Source organism: Lasiodiplodia theobromae (assembly GCF_012971845.1).
Source record: "Lasiodiplodia theobromae strain AM2As chromosome Unknown scaffold_49, whole genome shotgun sequence".
NCBI classification, from domain to species: Eukaryota; Fungi; Ascomycota; class Dothideomycetes; order Botryosphaeriales; family Botryosphaeriaceae; genus Lasiodiplodia; species Lasiodiplodia theobromae.
The window spans coordinates 271,614-290,176 of record NW_023336529.1 but is presented as its reverse complement, the minus strand read 5'-3'; the positions used below and the strand labels follow the sequence as shown (position 1 = coordinate 290,176).

Genomic DNA, 18,563 nt, shown 5'->3' with positions numbered 1-18,563 from the left:
CCCTAACCCTAACCCTAACCCTAACCCTAACCCTAACCCTAACCCTAACCCTAATGACTAGATGCTTTCTTGTTTGAATGCGGCTCTTTTATACCTTCTTGTTGGATAGTAAATCGTTACATAAAAGGCGGCATTGTTAGAGGGTAGGGTAGACTTGACCCTTTAGGTAAGAGATCGGCTAACGGCCTCGGATCGGTGTGAGATAGTCCGGCTACTTACCGCCTAGGTAGATCCTGCTACGCCGCATCGTTTACCTTTTTTAGTCGTAAAATGGTCCCATTAATTTCTATATATAGGCAAATGGCCGAAGCGCGCGCTAAAACCTCTCCACACCAAATGCCGTCCAAGGTCACACTACAAGAATGTAGTAGCCCATCGTGGTCCTTTCTCACCACTTTTTCACCACATCTATATTTCAAATGAGCCCAATCAGCGACAAGATGGGTAGCATTATATCGCGGGTCAGGCTTAGGCCTTCAGATGGAGCCCGAGAGTCAGTCAGGTCCCATTCGCTAAATCGAGAGGACTCTTCAAAGCGACGAGGACCACGTTTCAACATTCTTTCCATACTGCAAGAATGGATCTGGGAGTTTGCATCTGCAGGCCTCAGTCTTACTTGTCTAGTCGCCATCGTTATTTTCCTTTTCGTGTTCCAGGACAAACCACTGTCGCGATGGAATGTCAGACTGGATATCACGCCGAACACCCTTGTATCCTTCCTTTCCACTCTTTCAAGGGCCTCGTTGCTTCTGCCAATTGCATCCAGTATCAGCCAGCTCAAGTGGATACACGCGGCCAACGCTCCGAATTACCTCTCCGACATTGAAGTCTTCGATGCCGCGAGTAGAGGTCCATGGGGTGCACTCACGCTTCTTTGGACGCTAAATGCCAGGACCAAGTTGGCAACATGGGGTTCAATTATCACAGTTCTTACGATGGCCATGGACCCTTTCACTCAGCAGCTGCTCTCGTATCCCACGAGGAATGTTTACGCAGAGGGTGCAACATTCCCAGCTGCCGACAGGTACGATGCGAACAATTATAAAGGGGGGCTCGAGGATACTGGTATGCTTCATCCCGGAATGTTCAGTTATCTGATATTTGATTTGCACATCTGACAGCTGTAAACAGACCTATTGCTCGATCAAGGAGTCCAAGGGGCGGTTTTGAGCGGGATCTTCAATCTGGATTTCCCTGTTCAGCTTGGCTGTGTCTCAGGAACCTGCACATGGCCCAGATTCGTCACACTGGGCGTCACTAGCAGCTGTAAAAACGTGACGAACGGCACCAAAGTGAGCGGTTACGATAACATCTACGATTACACATCGCCTTCGGGAATCCACATGACGACTACTTTTCTGCACAACTCCTCTTCACAGATTGACCACCTGCGGAACCTTAGTTCCCCAACCGACTCAATCATGAAGGTGGCCATTGCCAACATCAAGAGCCCCTTTAGCAGATCGCAGCCGGATGTATCGGAGTGCGAGGTTAAATGGTGCGCCAAAATCTTCAACAACGTAACGGTCACGAACGGTACCCTCTCCGCCGGTCATGTCCGCGAGATTCCCCTTCGCTTCGCCGAGCTCAACACAACAGACGAAAAACACCCAGTGGTCCGGTTCAAGGCAATAACAGACGAATTGCAACTGGCGAGCAGGACATTCGAGATCAACACTACTGACTGGTTACTCACTGTGGCATTCCTCGCCAGCCTCTTTTCTTCCATCGCCACCGACAACATAAATTCCAACGTCCAGACTGTCATCGACGTTTCTCCAAATGTGGCGGAAATGCTAGCCAACATCAGCACCAGCATGACATATGCGATCGGCAACAATCCGAGTGGGTCAAAGGTCGCCGGGAAGGTCATCATCCAGGAGCAATTCATCCGAGTATCTTGGTACTGGATCATTCTACCTGTGGCCGAGATCTTGATGGGCCTGGCATTTTTGGGAGCCACCATCCTGTACACCCAACGGAAAGGTGTTACGATCTGGAAATCTTCACCAGTGTTCCCCTTCTTCACTAGGTTAGAGGGTTGGGAGGACTCGAGCTTGAGTGTTGCGTCTCTGAAGGAAATTGAGACGCGATCGGGAAAAATGTGGGGCATCTTACGACCAGGCGATGGGGGCACTGTCTCTTTCTCTCGCTCTGATGTGTAAGTTGTCATGAAGTATTTTACATTTTAAGAAGTTTTACATTGCTCGCAGTCGGCTGTGATGAAATAAATAAGCCTGAAAGACGCCCGGCGGGATTCTCCGCTTGTGGGACGAGTATCTTCATTCAAGGTGCACGATTTCCATTTGCAGGATCTGGCGCATAGCCATCTTACACTCAACAGCTATGAGCAGCGCTAGAAGTGGAAAAAGCAAAAGCTCAATGCGAATTGCCCACATTACGCGTCCCTCTTGAGACACAATTAGTCGTGTTGTGCCTGGCGTGGCTGAGTTTGTAGCAACGCCAAACTTAGAACCCTCAGTGGGTCTCGCATGCCCTTCGCATTCGGAGGGCTGCCGGTTTTGTTTACTATGCCGGAGAAACTACTGTACGATGATGTTGTTAAATGCTCACTTGACTCTGTGGGGTTCGAAATTGACTGTGGCGTTGCCACCCTTATCTTCGCGTAGCCCTAAAATACGACGGAATTGTCGCTTTCGGCTCGAGCTCCAGGCTCCAAGAGCCAATGCACGGGATTCTTGAAACAACGAATGCGCGTACGGACGTCCGTACCAAAAATTTCTCCGTCGCTTGCTGCGAGACTTCATGGACGAACTGCCGTCCAGCTGCATCTGACGTGAGGCTTACTTGCGGGATCCTTCCGGCGTCGGCAATCAAGCATCCATATTAAATCAACCTGACCACAACCAATAAGCCAGAACGGCCTCACAGGCAGCCGTGCACTTGGAACGGCTGTGGCGCATGCTGGTACTGCTTGCAGGCCAAGGCTGCAGCAATCGGATGTCACTATGACTACGCTTACCAGTTCTATCTTGCGATCCAGCCTACTTGCTAATCCCGTTTCGTCTGCATGTCTTCCGCTGCGAGACCGTTCGCCTATCTTGAAAAACAAACTACATTTTAGTATGGATCGTGGAGGCTACAATACACGTAATTAGTGGATGAGGACCACGACTTTGTCTTGCCAAGACGGAGATCTGGCCGAGACCCACTCGCTTCTTAAGAGGATTGCTGGGAAAGAATCCCTCCGGATGTAGCTGGCTAAACGCATCCTTCAATGGACAGATAAGGTATTGCGCTCTACGGAACCGCACGTCAAGTTGTCAGCAATAAGTAATTTGATGTAGAGGGCTTTAAAGTCAGCTGCTCCGGAATCCAGGCGTTCGCATTGTCAACCAATTAAACATCAATGGAAGTCACCGCAGTTCAATCAAAGACTTCCAACCAGGAGCAGGTGAAGAGGGTGGCATGCACACGGTGCCGTGCTCAGAAACTCAAATGCGTCAAATCAACACCGGCCTCAGCATCCAGCAAGTGCGACCGCTGCAGCAAAGCAAACACCGAGTGCAACTATGCCGCATCCAGACCTGTCGGGAGACCAAGAACAAGCCAATCTCAACGCGCACATGGGGAAGAATCGCGCAGCCCGAAGTCATCACCGCAAAGTACGATCACCGCGGACCACCTTCAACTTCATCTCGACGACGAATATCTCAACACATTTTTCGAGACAACAGATTCGACGCTAGGTGCTCAAGGTTTCGACATGTTGTACGGCGACCCGATGCCTAATCCTGAGCAAAGAGAATGCCCGAGCCGAGACGCCATCAACGAGCCAAGCCTTCTGACGCCACTGTCAAGCAACGGAACGTTCCCCTTTATAAGCGACTCGAATTCATGCATTGGCACTGTCTCGGCAGAAAGCTTGCCTCCAACAACAGAGGCAGAATCAACGGTAGACCCGCGCAGAACCATGCAGCACCTGGCAGAACTGGGCCTGGGTCTCCACCCGAAGATTGCAAGATATCAGAAGGCGAGCGACGACGAGGTGATGAGAGATCTAGTCGGCGACGCACTGCAGAGCTCGACAGACTACCTCAACACGCTCTTGGTGCTGGTAGCATCCTTCACGAAAACCCAGCCGGGTGTGGATGGACATGCTCCGCAGCTGGATATGCCAGCAGCGTTCCAGGTACTGATCCCCTACGTGCGTTTGGTGCAGCTGCACAGCATCATGTTCGAGGCCATCCTTCGACGTTTAACGGGGGCAGCGTTTGGAGGAGCACCACGGTCTCTGTTCCCCGACGTTTGGGTGGGTGGAGTGTGCGTTAACGCGGGAGGGCTGTTCAGGGAGCGGTTAGTGCTGCAGATCAGTACGCACTTACTAGCCGAAATCGAAACGGTGCTAGAGCTGCCGGACGAGGCGAGAATTTGTTGCCCCGAGCCGGGCGGCAGTGGTGGAGGGCCCAAGGGCACGGCAGCGAATGAGGCGAGAGCGCCCGGAATCCTCCGGAAGGCGGTATCTCCAAGACTGCTGAAAATGATTCTAGACGAGTGCGACATGGGCAGCACTGACGTGCAATCGGCGCGCGAGCGGATTGCTTGCATCAAACGCCTGCTCCGCTGTTCGCCGCTCTGACATTGCTCTCGTTCGTTTTCCGTAGAAGTATCTAGAAGCATGCGTGCGACGTAAAAACATTGACAAGATGATCTGGGCAGTATATTGCGTGATTGCTATGCGAGAATTATTCTGGGTCGTGGCGCCGTTGAATGGTATGTAGTTCGGTTTCCGATGAGCCAATTTTGTAACCAATGATCAGACGAAAAGGCCGCCGCCACAGCTGTCAACGTTGCAAATTGATCTCGCTAAAGCACTGTTGGTAAAAAAAAGTAAAGTCGGCTAAGTAGTAGCTTGCAGGCTCCACCCAGCTAATCCTTGTACAGCACAGTCGGGGTACTTTTCCAGCCCCTCACCAATGCCGACCAAATTCCGAAATCAGCAGAATACCCCGAATGACAAGAAATTTAAATCAATCGTTGGGCTGCTCACGCCTTGCCCCTCGGAGTTACCTCAACAGCCAGCTTAATAAGCTTTTCGGGCCGGGCCGTAGCGGCTGCGGCCCACCTACAACGCCTTCTCGGCAAGTCTAACCCGAAGGGGCTTCGGCTCAAATACCAGATAGGCTTTCTGATCCATCCAATCAGTGGGGCAGTCAGGCGCCAGATCTAGCTGGAAGTTCCAGATGGTGCGCGCCAGGAGAACCCTGGCCTCGGCGAGGAAGACCCTGGTGTCATGTCAGCAATCGGACAGGGGCCGGCAAATAACGGGAGCCACGCACTTGCCGCCTATGCAGTTCCGGGTCCCGATGGAGAACGGCTTGTACGCCTCCCGGTCGTCGTCATCGAATCGCGAGTCGCGCAGCGGGTGGCCCGCTGGCAGGAAGCGCTCCGGGTGGAATTCATTCGGCGCCACCCAGTTTCGCGGCGACGTCTGCGCCGTCTGCATGGCTATGCCCATGACAGTCTTGCAGTTCATAGGTCAGCACTCATTCGCAGACCAGCAGGATTGCAGACTTACATCTCCCGGAATCCATTGGCCGTCGACCCGCAGGCCTCCGGGCGGGATTATCCGCGGCAGTGCGATGGGCGTTGGGTGATGGATGCGGAGTGTCTCTTCGATCACAGCCGCCAGATAAGGGAGCTCGGCTGTTGATGCGACATTGATGTCAGCCTCTGCCTGGAATGATGACCGAATCTCGTCCCGCAACCTTTCGTGCTTTGACGGGTCGCGCAGCAGCAGGTACGTCGCCGTTGCCAGTGCCACCGTTGGCAGTTGCGAGCCAGCAATGGTGACGGCCAGAGAGTGGGTGTTGAGCTCGTCGCGGGTGATTCCCTTGTCCTTGGTCTCCTTGACGTTGCCGATGACGGGTGACACGAAATCGGACCGTGTCATGCCCAGATCGCCCATCTCGAGCCGCTTGGTGACCAGATCGGCCGTGTACTTCCAGTTGCGGGCCCGCACCTTGGCCGTCAGCCGCAGAAAGATGTACCCAAAGACGCGGTCGAGCGGGTAAAAATAGCTCAGGTTGTTGCGCACCGCCCCGAACTTGGCGCCGAGGAAGAAGCCCATGATCCAGTTGTGCTCGTTGTCGCCCTCCAGACCGTGGAAGCTCTCGCCATACGTCAGGTCCGAGATGACATCGAGAGCCGCATACCCGTAGTACTTGGCCAGATCGACGGCGCCGTCGGCACTCCTGGCCGCCTCGCGCCGCAGCCGCTGCACAAACAAATCGGCGTACATCTCGATGATGGATGACTGAGCCCGCAGGGCTTTGTCGTTGAACGCGCTCAGCAGCGTCTTTCGCATGCGCTGATGTGTATGCCCCTCAGCAGTGAACAGTGAGTCTGCGCCATTCATCGGCGGCGTCTGTGGGTGCGGATCCTTGGGCAGCTGCGGACGCTGCAAGTACAAATCCTTCCACGCACCGGACGAAATGGTCGTCACCTCATTAGGCGCAATGCGTACAACTGGTCCATAGCGCTCGTGAAGGCTGTCGAGCCACTTGTACTGCCGACCGCGTGCTGCAGAAATCGAGAACGGGAGACGAGAGAAGGCCGCGGTCTTGGGACCCGGAAACTTGGAGAGCGGGTGGAAGTAAATGCAGTAAATGGCTGAAACAACGTAGTACTATTGGAAATGGTCAGCGGTGATTTGCCTGTCTGGTCTGAATGCTTACAAGAACTCCCAACGCTATGCCAGCGGCCAGTGTCTGCTTCCACGTCGAAAGTCCTGAAACGTCCATCGTGGCTGCGATACTGCACTGGAAGAAACGTTTCGTCCCTGCTATAGATTACTTGTCTCTACTGACTCTGAAGATTTAAGTAACCGAGTAGACGTAATTGACGCGAAGCCGAGGAATGTAAAATTCCCGATACGGATCGGGGTCGGGCCAAACTGCGTCGGGCCGGCTGACGAGGCGAAGATTCCCACTAAATTTCCCAGGTCGTATCGGAGTAGAACGAATGTGCCATTACTACAGGACAGTGGGAATGTTTATGTGGGTCTTGGGCTCCGAGAGTCCACTACAAACACGTCCGAAATAGTGTCCGAACATTTCATGTCGGTGGCTTTCTTGTGTCCTAAATAATAGGCCTCAGCTGGAGAAACTTGATTTCCAGCGTCATTCAACATTCTGGTGCATCATCCATCATCATGAGTCTTTCCAAATTACGCCAGCAGTCTTCGGCGGCCATCTTTTGCCCGCAGAGCAAAGCCCCGGAGAAATCCTATCTCGACCAGCTCCAGAAATTCCTCGTCGAGCATGAGCAGCTTCGGCGGCTAGCGGGAGATGTGAAGCGTCTTCAAGAGACGTGGGACATCATTGCCGCCCGCAGGGAGGACATCGCCGCCCTCAAGCAAGGCCCGCGATACATGCGAGCCCTGCACGACTGGGTTGAAGAGGGCGCGTCGGCACCGGTTGCCAACGCCATGTCCGGCATCCTGTCGCTGCCGCTGCTGGTCGTCATCCAAACATGTCAATATTTCCAGTACCTCCAACTCGCCGGCCTGACGCACGCCGAGTTCCTCGATGGTCTCAAGACCGGCGGCGCACAAGGGTATTGTGGCGGGCTGTTGCCAGCCATGGCAATTGCGTGTGCCAAGGACGAAGACGAGGTCGTCACCATGGCAGCGGTGGCGATGCGCATTGCCCTTGCGGTCGGTGCCTACGGAGAGCTTGGCGACGACGAGAATCTGCCGGGGCCGACAACCATCGTTGTTCGGCTGAGGCAAGAGGGCCAAGGAGAGGACATCGTCAGGAAATTCCCCGGAGTAAGTGTCACACGCAGCCTGTAGATATTCAGACAACTAATTTTCTGCAGTCGTATGTTTCCGCAGTGACAGATCCCAAGACTATCAGCATAGTCGGGCCCGTTCCTACGCTCGAAGCAGTGTCCGCCTACGCGCGTGAACGGGGCCTATTGGTCCAGGGAATGCACCTGAGGGGAAAGGTGCACAACCCAGAGAATGCAGAATTGGCCAAGGAACTATGCGAGCTTTGTGACGAATTCGAGAGTCTCACGCTGCCTGCCTGTAGTGAGCTGCAGGTACCTGTTTACTCCAACATCACTGGCCGGCGGCTGCGGGACTGCTCGCTCACACACGAGGCTGTGCGGACAATCTTGGCATCGCGTTGCGAGTGGTGGACGCTTCTCAATGAGCTCGCCCAAGCCCTCAAAGCCACCGGCACCCAGTCGCATACCTTCGCCATGTTTGGCATCGGTGACTGTGTCCCGTTGATGCCGTTCCACCAGGCGACGCTCAAGATCTCCAAGATCGATGTGCACCGTACTATCCGCGAAGCTGAGCTCAAGGACTACAAGCTGCCGGAGGATGCCATTGCTGTTGTGGGCGCCGCTTGTCGCCTTCCTGGTGCTAACAGCTTGGAGGAACTCTGGGATTTGATGGCAGCGGGAGCGTCGACGGCCGAGGAGATTGGCCCAGAGCGCATTCCCCTGCATACAAGCTTCAGGGCGTCTCAAGACCAGAAGGTAGGTACTTCCCCGCATGACCCTGCCATCAATTGCTGACGCAAGAAACAGTTCACCAGCAAGCGCAAGTTCTTCGGGAATTTTGTGGCTAACGTCGATGGCTTTGATCACGCTTTCTTCCGCACAAACCCCAAGGAGGCGGCCTACATGGATCCGCAACAGCGAGTCCTGCTCGAGCTCGCATACCAGGCAATGGACTCCAGCGGCTACCTTCGAAACCACAAGCGCCAGTCAGGAGACGACGTGGGCTGCTTCATCGGCGCCTCATTCAACGAATATCTCGACAACACGTCAGCCCATGCGCCCACTGCGTATACCTCGACCGGAACCATCCGGGCTTTTCTCTGCGGCAAGATCAGCTATTATTTCGGATGGAGCGGGCCGGCTGAAGTCATTGACACTGCATGTTCTGCATCCCTCGTGGCCATCCACCGCGCGTGCCGGGCAATCATGGCGGGCGAGTGCTCAATGGCTCTGGCCGGAGGCGTCAACATCATGAGCGGCGTCAATAACTACATGGATCTGGGCAAGGCAGGCTTCCTCAGCCCCACCGGTCAGTGCAAGCCCTTTGACAAAGACGCCGACGGCTATTGCCGCTCCGACGGCGCAGGCCTCGTCGTTCTCAGGCCGCTGAGGCACGCTCTGGCGGATGGGGATGACATCCTCGGAGTGATTCCCGGAGTTGGTACGAACCAGGGCGGCCTCTCGCCATCAATCACAGTGCCGCACTCGGCGGCGCAGATGACGCTGTACAGGAAGATCCTCAAGCAGGCTGGAATGAGCCCGGAGCACGTCTCGTACGTCGAATGCCATGGAACGGGCACTCAGGCCGGCGATCCGTTGGAAATGGCTTCGGTGCGCGAGGTCTTCTGCGGCAGCGACCGCCAGGTTGGCCTGCACGTGGGATCCCTCAAGGGCAACATCGGCCACGCCGAGACGGCGGCTGGAGTGGCATCTCTGCTGAAGGTGCTGGCCATGTTGCAAAAGAAGCGCATTCCTCCCCTGGCCAGCTTCAAGACGCTCAATCCCAAGATCCCCGCCCTAGCGCCGGACAAGCTCGCGATTGCCAAGCAGGTCGAGCGCTGGGACGCTCCGGTCCGCGCCGTGTGCGTCAACAGCTACGGTGCGGCTGGCAGCAATGCAGCGCTGTTGTGCGTTGGCATCGACCAGGCTGCTGAGGCCCAACCAGCAGCGCAGGCATCAGCCTGGCCCATCATCGTCAGCGCTGCGACCGAGATATCCCTGTCCCGGTACTGCGAGGCGTTGGACGGATACCTCGCCAAGGACCCCGATCTTTCTCTTGGAGACATCGCCTTCACTCTCGGCGAGCGGAGGCAGCGCCACCGCTTTAGGCTGACGGCAACAGCATTCGACCTGGCTGGCCTGCGCAATGTCCTAAAGAGCAATGCATCGAGCATTGTCGATACCGCCAAGGCCACGCGCCCTTTTGTCCTGGCATTCGGCGGGCAGAGCAAGCAAATTGTGGGGCTGAGCCGCACACTCTACGACAGCAGCCCTCAGCTCCGGGCTTACATCCAGGAGTGCGACAGTCTTCTCGTAGACTTAGGCTATCCGACTATTTTGCCAGCCATCTTCTCGCAGGAAGCATTGGACGACGTGGTGGTTCTGCAGACGGGAACGTTTGCCGTCCAGTATGCATGCGCCAAGTGTTGGACCGACTCAGGGGTGCGTGCCGACGCCGTGGTTGGACACAGCTTCGGCGAGCTCACAGCCCTGGCTTTCTCCGGGGCCTTGAGTCTTCGCAGCGGATTGAAGCTCGTAGCAGCCCGTGCAGCCCTCATGGCTACCGTATGGGACAGCGAAAGAGGCACCATGCTCGCCGTCCATGCCGAACGCAGTGTCGTCGAAGACCTGATTAGTGACGTGGGTGGCGGTGAGCTCGAGATAGCCTGCTACAATTCCGTCTCCAGCCAAGTCGTTGTAGGTTCTGCGGCAGCCATTGCTCACGCCGAATCCTTCCTGGCAAATGACCCCCGGTTAGCCGGCGTGCGCAACCAGCGTGTCGATGTCACGCACGGCTTCCATTCCAAATTTACCGAGCCTCTTCTGGACAAACTCACCACGGTAGCCAACACGCTTGGTTTCAACGAACCCACTATTCCGCTCGAAATGTGTGTGCCTGACGGCTCCGCGACACAGCGTCCAGGACCGGCTCGCATTGCAGAACACACACGCCAACCAGTCTACTTTGTTGATGCAGTCCGCCGCATCGAGGCACGCTTGGGATCAAACTGCGTGTGGCTCGAGGCTGGAACTGACGCCCCTATCATCCCCATGGTCAAGCGCGCTGTGTCCAGGCCCGACGAGCAGCTGTTCCTCAGCCTACGCTTTGCAGGTGCCAAGGATCCGGCTGCTGTGCTGCCTGAAGTAACCAACGCCCTCTGGCGCGAAGGCCTGGATGTGTCGTTCTGGCCGTGGCTGGGCGGGCCGGCTGAGTCTGGCCTCCGCCACGTTTGGCTGCCGCCCTACGAGTTCGCGCGTTCATCTGCATGGGTGAAGAACATTGACCGCGCCATCGAAGCTCAAGCCAAGGCCATTGAAGCTGGTCCACATCTTGTTGTAACAGAGGTTGCTCAGCCCAAGCCACAGCTCGTCAGCCAGCCGCAGCCTGGATCCATGGACTTCACTGTCAACGTGGGCTCAGCCCGCTTCCGTGAAATCGTCTCTGGTCACGCCGTCCGGGGCCGGCCGCTCTGTCCTGCATCCATGTACATGGAGTGCGCCGTCATGGCCCTTCAACAGCATCTTAGTTCCAGGTTTGACCCCGAGAGCGCCCTGTCCTTCGAAGATCTCAGCTTTGAGCAGCCTCTGGGCGTTGATCTCAGCCGCAATGTTTCGGTCGTGCTTCAGGAGTCTGGTAGCGAGGCTGGTGCCTGGAAGTTCCAGTTGCGCAGTTCATCAAAGGCTGATCCCAAACAGCGACTTTCCACCCACGGGCGCGGCACAGTGCGCCTGGGGAAGCAGCCCAAACTGCACAGCTACCAGCATCTCATTACCGAACGTGTCGAAGATGTTATGAAAAAGCCTGACACCGAGACTTTGCTGTCAAGGCGAGCTTATGGCTTGTTCTCCCAAGTCGTCACGTATGCGCCGCTCTTGCGCGGAATGCAATCAGTCTCGATGGATGGCACTAGAGCCGTTGCTCAAATAGAAGTCCCCGCCCCTCACGTTGCCGCCGAGGAAAGCTCTGCCATTGGGCTTTGCGATACCGTCTCAATTGACACGTTTATTCAAGTCGTCGGCCTCCTGATTAACAGCAGTGATTACTGCATCCCCAACCACGTCTTTGTGGCGACGGGCTTGGAGAGCGCGAACCTGTCCAAGGCCTGTGACTTCCATGCCAGCACCTCCTGGACAGTCTACGCCATGTTCAGATCCACCGGCGAGACCACCGCCACTGGTGACGTCTTTGTCATGGCTGCCAATGGCGCCATTGCGCTCACCATCATGGATGTCAAATTCACTCGGCTGCCCATTGCAACACTCGAGAAGATGCTGGACAGCGCAAATTCGACTACTGCAAAGAAAAATGCCTACGAGCCACGCTCAGAAGTGCCAAGTCGCCACTCGGTTCCCGAACTGAGGGCTTCTGACGAGAGCAGCTCTGACGGAGAAGATGAGCTCAAAACGCCGCCCGGCGAGCCAGATGACAGCAGTCTTCGACAGATGGTGGCCATGTACACAGGTGCAGCAGAAGGCACTATTTCTGAACAATCTACAATGGCAGACCTGGGCGTAGACTCTCTCGCTGCCGTCGAATTTGCCGACGAATTGCGATCCCAGTTTGGGAAGGATATTTCGTCCACAGACCTCCTGGCGAGTGACATTGGTGCTCTGTCACGGATTTTCCTGACGCTGGACCCGAAGCCGTCGACAAAGAAGGCCAGGAGCCCCAAAACGCAACCTTCTGTGACGAGAACAGAGGTGCTGCTTTCTCATCCCGCCCAGGTAGCGCCAGCAGAAGATGGCCAACATCAGCGCATGCTTAAGATCATCGCTGACGCGTGCGGTGCACCAATTGGAGATATCAAAGACACCGAGACTCTCCGCGATCTGGGTGTGGACTCCCTGGCGGCGGTGGAGCTGAAGAGCGAGATTGAAGAAGCCTTCTCCACCGAAGTAGACGAGAATATCGTGCACCTCGACTCCACCATCGCCGAGATTGCAAGCTACCTGGGGATTGGGGCTACGAGCAAGGCTGTCTCACTGACAGCGCCTGCTCAGACTCCTAAAATCAACACAATGCAGGCTTCCGTTACTCCCCCCGCAACCACGGCACCTGCAGGCAACAGCATCATCCGGCAGCGTGTTCTCCAGATTATATCAGAAACCAGTGGCGCCGCTGTCCAGTCTATGCGCGATGAGGAAACTCTTCGAGATCTCGGCGTTGACTCTCTGGCAGCTGTCGAGCTCAAGAGCGAGCTGGAGGACGCGTTCGGTGCCGATTTCGACGACAATCTCCTCGACCTTTCCATTGCAGAGATCATTGAAAACTGCGGAGGCTTCTCTGCTAATATCTCTGGTACTCCTGCCTCCTCCACCGGTATGTCTACAAGCTCGACCGCGCCCGCTAGCGTCTCAACCGAGAATTCTCCAGCAGTCCCAGCTGACTTGGGCAGCCCTTTCGACGCTCTAGTTGCCAGCGAAAAGAAGTATCCGATGAAGGCGAGAGAATGTGGTTTTGCGTCATTCGAAGATGTAGTGGCTCCTCGCCAGGATGCTCTCATGCTGGCGTATATTGTCGAAGCTCTTGCGGAGCTCGGGGCCGACTTGAGGTCGATGGAGAAGGGGCAAACGCTGCCGCCCGTGCGGTATCAATCCAAGCATGCTCATGACAGGCTTATGGACCGTTTTTGGATCATTCTCGAGAAACATGGATTGGTTGAAACAAAAGGGGCGGCTGAACGGGTGAGAGGATCGGCTGAGTGCTCAGCAAGCACTTCGGCGGAGCTCCTGGCCCAGCTGCAGAGAGAACTTCCAGCATATCGCTGTGACTTTGCATTGATGGGCTTGACTGGTCCCCAACTTGCCCAATGTTTGCTTGGAAAGCAGGACCCTGTTGCGCTTCTGTTCAAGACGCAAAGCTCGCAGGCCATATTGGAGGATTTCTATCTCAATTCCCCCATGCTGGCCACGGCAACAGAGATGCTAGTGGAAACAATTGTCAATGCTGTCTCTGGCGGAAAGGCCAATAATACCGTCCGGATTCTTGAAGTTGGAGCAGGCTGTAAGTGCTCACCAATATCCCAGCACCCGTTTGCTCATTATACTAATGCCATAACACAGTTGGTGGAACGACCAAGAGGCTTGTACAGGCACTTTCAAACTTGGGTCGACCTGTCTCCTACACCTTTACCGACATCTCGCCCACGCTCGTCGGTCGCGCTCTCAAAGTCTTTGCTGACCAGTATCCGTGGCTGCAATTCCAGACGTGGAATATGGAGCGAGCACCTCCGCCGTCTCTCTGTGCCGCTGGACCCTTCGATATCATCATTGGCACTAATTGCGTGCACGCCACAGAAGATCGAAGTGCGACGCTTGGCCGCCTGAAGCAGCTACTTCACCCGTCTGGCTTTGTTCTGCTCTCCGAAGTGACAGAGGTCATTGACTGGTACGACATCACGTACGGACCGCTCGACAGCTGGTGGCTCGACAAGAGCGGCGCTTATCCTCTCCAGCCGCCCGAGGCGTGGATGCAGTATTTCAAGAAGGCTGGTTTTCCCGCCGTGTCGTACTCACAAGGTCAGAGTGCGGATATGAACACGCAAAGGCTGCTCATCGCTAGCCTGCGTGAGGATGCCAAGGTTCCGCAGAGAGCTGTTCCAAAGCCAGTGACGGAGACTGCAGTCTACAAAGTGGTGGACGACGTAGAGGTTCACGCTGATGTGTTCTTTCCGCAGCGGCCACCAGCTACCGCCATGGGCGTCGGTATGTTCCCCTAATGCAGATTCTCATATCCGTAAGCTCACGTTTTCAGCCCTTATGATCCACGGCGGCGGCCATATGACGCTCTCCCGCAAAGCAGTGCGCCCTGCACAAACCAACTTCCTTCTGGCCAACAACATACTGCCTTTAAGCATAGACTATCGTCTGTGTCCCGAGGTAAACCTCGTTGAGGGGCCCATATCAGATACTCTGGACGCCTACAAGTGGATCAAATCTTCCTTGCCTGCTCTCGCGCGGCGAAGGGGTATCGTCATCGACACGGAGAGGATTGTGGCCATCGGCTGGTCTTCCGGTGGCCACCTCGCCATGACAACTGCATGGACCGCAGCAGACGCGGGCATCAAGCCGCCAAAAGCGATTCTGAGTTTCTATGGCCCAACGGACTTTGAATCCGGTGTACTGGACAAGCGCAGGGCTGAGGAGTATCCAGAGCGGACGATGCGGATGAGAGACATCATCAAGGCTCTGCCTGCGAAGCCGGTAAGACCAAACTGAATTTACCCAACCCAGATAACCTCTAACATTCTTTCCAGATCACCAGCTACGACAGCGATGCCTCTGACACCACCGGCCTTGGCTGGGTGCGGCCTGGCGACCCGCGCTCTGAGCTCGTGTTGTCGCTCTTCAAGGAGGGCACCGGGCTGCCATTACTTCTAAACGGCCTGCCCTCGGGCTCTGGCGCCGACGGCGATTCTTGGACACAAAGACCTGATGCTGAACGCGTCGCAGCTATCAGCCCCATGGCGCAGCTGCGCCGTGGCAAGTACAAGGTTCCGACCTTCATCATCCATGGGACGAAAGACGAGATCGTCCCTTACAGCACTGCAGTCGCTTTTGCAGATGCTCTCAGAGCTGCAGGTGTTGAGGGAGAGCTTCTAACAGTACAGGGTGCTAGACATATTCATGATGTTTCGCTGAAGCCGGGCAACAAGCGGTGGGACGACACAGTTGCACCAGGTTATGAGTTTCTCTTCCGCCACTTGAGCTTGTAGCTGAAGCTTGTAAGCAGCTAATATTTCTTTCTCGGTTCTACTGTCCTTTCTTCTGCTTTTAAGACTAGACAAAAATAGACTAAAGAGTTTCTTCTACCAACACACAACTGGTATCGTACGGAAGGCGGCTTCACCATCTACCAACTTTGACCCTTGCATCTAACAAGCGTTGTCCAAGCTTTTTAGAATACATCAATTTGACCCGCCTACTTGGTAGGAGAGATTGGCTGCAGATGCTGGACAAATCTTGGTCTAACAGAACCAGGTATGAACCAATACTAAGGTAGGGTAGGGACGATGGGATCGGTGTCGGCGTCATCTGCGTGGTATACACCGAACCAACTGCCCCTCTCTCGGTGTCGCCAATTCGGCAATTTTCCAAGTGACCGGAAGCCGAAGACTCGGTTTTCGGTCATTTTTAGTGAGAGCAAAATGGACCGACCGAGCCTTCTTTCGGCCCATTTCGGACCATTCGGCTGGACGTTCGGTCGGTTCATAAAATCCCGGTCCGCCGAATCCACCGAAAGGATTGAACCGCGGTTTAAACTCTCATTCATGAAATCGAATCATTGCACGTAAGCATTACAATCTCATAGCTGAAAGTCAAGGTCGATTCAATTTCAGATAGAATCTTTCACCGATCGTCTAGTGATAACATAATTATCCCATAAACATCTTTTTATAGCATTGTAGCATTGTAAAACGTTAACGAAAGAACGAAAGTCGAATCTATGATGTGTTAACGAGGAGAAAGACGGTTTATGTAAAAAAGCGGAGTGTCTAAAGCATTCACACCATCTGTTATTTATAATACTTTGAGCAGCCTTGAATATGCGTTGGTAATGCTTAGCGCAAGTAGCTTTCATATTCGCCCAGGGCCTTGTGCCCCGCGCTGTTTAAGCAGCAGCTACTTTGTTGGCACCGCCTTTAACAAAATCCGAAAATGAAAGCTCAGTTCGTCCAGTATCATGAATTACTTTTCATATTCCGTGACAAACTCATCATTTGCCAACTCCCATTTAAAATCCGACACAAGGCGCTCCTGAGCAAGCTTCCCGTCGGTAATGGCAGGAATTTTCTCAATTGGACTTCATCTTGATCAACGCAGAAATATGCAAATCAAAGAACTCCTGGGCTAATGCTTTGGAAGCGAGTGGACAGTTCTTTCAAGAACTTGCTCTGTGCTTCCTTCATCTCGGGCGTCTTGGTGTTACCAGTCAGACTGGAAAGCGCCGTCAGCTAGTTCAAACAGCCGTGCTCGGGATGTGGAGACTTACTCTTTGCATGGTTTGCAATCCATAAGAAATGCGCCGTGGCATTCTTCTCCAAGCTCTGGTCTCACGGCACTAACAAGGCAACGGCTGCCTACCTCGGTCGAGCGGGCGAGAATTCCAATCATGATACGCCTTATGACACCAGCAATCCAGCTCTCGTCGTCGCGCACGAGGTTGCTCTTGCACAGCCCGGGCGTCAAACAGGTAATGACCACATTAGACTCGGCGGAGAAGGGGAATCGCTGCGCCATATCCCGCACTGCCCACATGAGCAGGAGCTTCGAGACGGCGTACCTTGGGGTTTGTCAGCCACCACTCTAAGAAAGAACACGGAGGACTTACCTGTCAGCCATACTGGCGGTCGTCTCTGAATTCAAGGCGTCGAGCAAGCTTCCTGGTGCAGACTTCTCATTCAGCTTTGCGATGAACTGGAGATCGCTGCCCACGAACGTAAGCCTCCCCTTACTGCCATACTTTGCGGCCGATTGCTGCATCTTGGGCAAGACCAAGTAGCCCAGAAGCACGGGACTGATGACGTTGACGGCAATCTGGCTCTCGCAACCCTCGACCAGCTCGAACTGACTCGTCATGATGCCGGCATTCTGGATTACAGCATCCAGGCGGTCGAGCGTATTGACGCGCTCGCCAAACTTCTTGACAGACGAAAAGCTGCCCAAGTCGAGCTGCCAGACCTCGACGTTGCTCTTTGCCGATGATAGGTCTTTCACGGCCTGCTCCCCCTTGGAGACATTTCGCACGGCAAGAATGACCTGGGAGGCTCCGAGGCGCAGCAGATGCTTCACGGCCTCAAATCCGAGACCGGATGTGGCGCCAGTGACGATAACGGTCTGGCCGGTGAAGTCAGAGGAAGGAGACGGCGGTTTAACGAAAAATTGAGAGTAGAGGAGGGCGGTGGCAAAACCCATAGCTGCAGTGCAATTGGACTGGAGGAACAATGGCTCCTCGTTCCGCAATATTTACATCGGCGATACCATTATCTCCGGGAATAACAGCCGCTGCGTCTGGAGTTAAGATGCATGCGCGCACGGCGATTGGGGTGCACCTCGGCCAAAATTGCCCGAAATGGACCGGGCCGCATCACCACCATTGATTGGCACTTGTGTAGGGGTGTTGCCACCACGAGGCTGAAAGCCATGACGCCATCAGAGATCCCCACCTCAGCCACTCCCGCGTTGAACACCGGCGCCACTATCGCAGCAGCCCTCGTACGCCCGGGATTCCTGACCAGAAGATTCTCCGAGAACTGAGGATTCATAACCAATAGACTGACCGGCATAGCCGAGCCTACGCTGACGCTATTTCTGGAGTTCGACTCCTCCATTGGGTGCTAAGCCATCTGCCTGGGCAGCGCCACGACACAGCATGCAGCCCAAGCCATCGCGTTAGCTATAGTTATTTTGAGGGAAACCCGAGAATGCTATCTGTTGCAGTCAGCCTTGCGAATCTGAAAGTCCTGCGCCGTGTTGTTACAATCCACTCCGGACCAGCCGGCGTGTCGGTGGTGCGGCGGATGAAGGAGTGAATCACCAAGGACCTGACCAATTTTAGGTTGCGGGATCACTGGTAGGATTTACAGCATGGCGAGGCTTCGTACTTGCTTGATGTTGGACACGGTTCCTCTAGTGGAGAATAGCATATTCCCAGACAGCCGCAAGCGAGCAATGACGAGGCGTTCTCGTGCTTCTCTATTTTTATTCTTTCCCTGGAAACTCTTCTGCCTTCGGAGCATCACTTCCGCATGGGGTGCTTGCACGATGTTTTACGAAAGATGGATTGTACCCTGGTATTTGAAAATTTG

General features: G+C 54.8%; 5 protein-coding genes across 5 annotated transcripts; 3 read left to right on the top strand and 2 right to left on the bottom strand.

The window, feature by feature from the left end:
* Positions 1 to 935: 935 nt before the first annotated feature.
* Positions 936 to 2,165, top strand: LTHEOB_11513 (uncharacterized protein; the record flags this gene model as incomplete). The annotated part of the gene is made up of 2 exons (XM_035508278.1): positions 936 to 1,065; positions 1,132 to 2,165. The coding sequence occupies 2 exons, from the start codon at positions 936 to 938 to the stop codon at positions 2,163 to 2,165; spliced, it is 1,164 nt and encodes a 387-aa protein (XP_035366442.1).
* A 1,205-nt stretch (positions 2,166 to 3,370) lies between these two features.
* LTHEOB_11512 (uncharacterized protein) lies at positions 3,371 to 4,600 on the top strand (the record flags this gene model as incomplete). The annotated part of the gene is made up of 1 exon (XM_035508277.1): positions 3,371 to 4,600. One exon carries the CDS (start codon positions 3,371 to 3,373, stop codon positions 4,598 to 4,600), a length of 1,230 nt encoding a protein of 409 aa, XP_035366441.1.
* Positions 4,601 to 5,086: 486 nt separating this feature from the next.
* LTHEOB_11511 (Cytochrome p450) lies at positions 5,087 to 6,764 on the bottom strand (the record flags this gene model as incomplete). Its single annotated transcript, XM_035508276.1, has 4 exons — positions 5,087 to 5,246; positions 5,301 to 5,485; positions 5,540 to 6,649; positions 6,699 to 6,764. 4 exons carry the CDS (start codon positions 6,762 to 6,764, stop codon positions 5,087 to 5,089), a joined length of 1,521 nt encoding a protein of 506 aa, XP_035366440.1.
* A 410-nt stretch (positions 6,765 to 7,174) lies between these two features.
* Positions 7,175 to 15,470, top strand: LTHEOB_11510 (Polyketide synthase; the record flags this gene model as incomplete). Its single annotated transcript, XM_035508275.1, has 6 exons — positions 7,175 to 7,792; positions 7,843 to 8,511; positions 8,563 to 13,759; positions 13,819 to 14,460; positions 14,510 to 14,958; positions 15,012 to 15,470. The coding sequence occupies 6 exons, from the start codon at positions 7,175 to 7,177 to the stop codon at positions 15,468 to 15,470; spliced, it is 8,034 nt and encodes a 2,677-aa protein (XP_035366439.1).
* A 1,119-nt stretch (positions 15,471 to 16,589) lies between these two features.
* On the bottom strand, positions 16,590 to 17,670 carry LTHEOB_11509 (Short-chain dehydrogenase/reductase SDR; the record flags this gene model as incomplete). Its single annotated transcript, XM_035508273.1, has 3 exons — positions 16,590 to 16,692; positions 16,748 to 17,038; positions 17,087 to 17,670. 3 exons carry the CDS (start codon positions 17,668 to 17,670, stop codon positions 16,590 to 16,592), a joined length of 978 nt encoding a protein of 325 aa, XP_035366438.1.
* Positions 17,671 to 18,563: the final 893 nt, after the last annotated feature.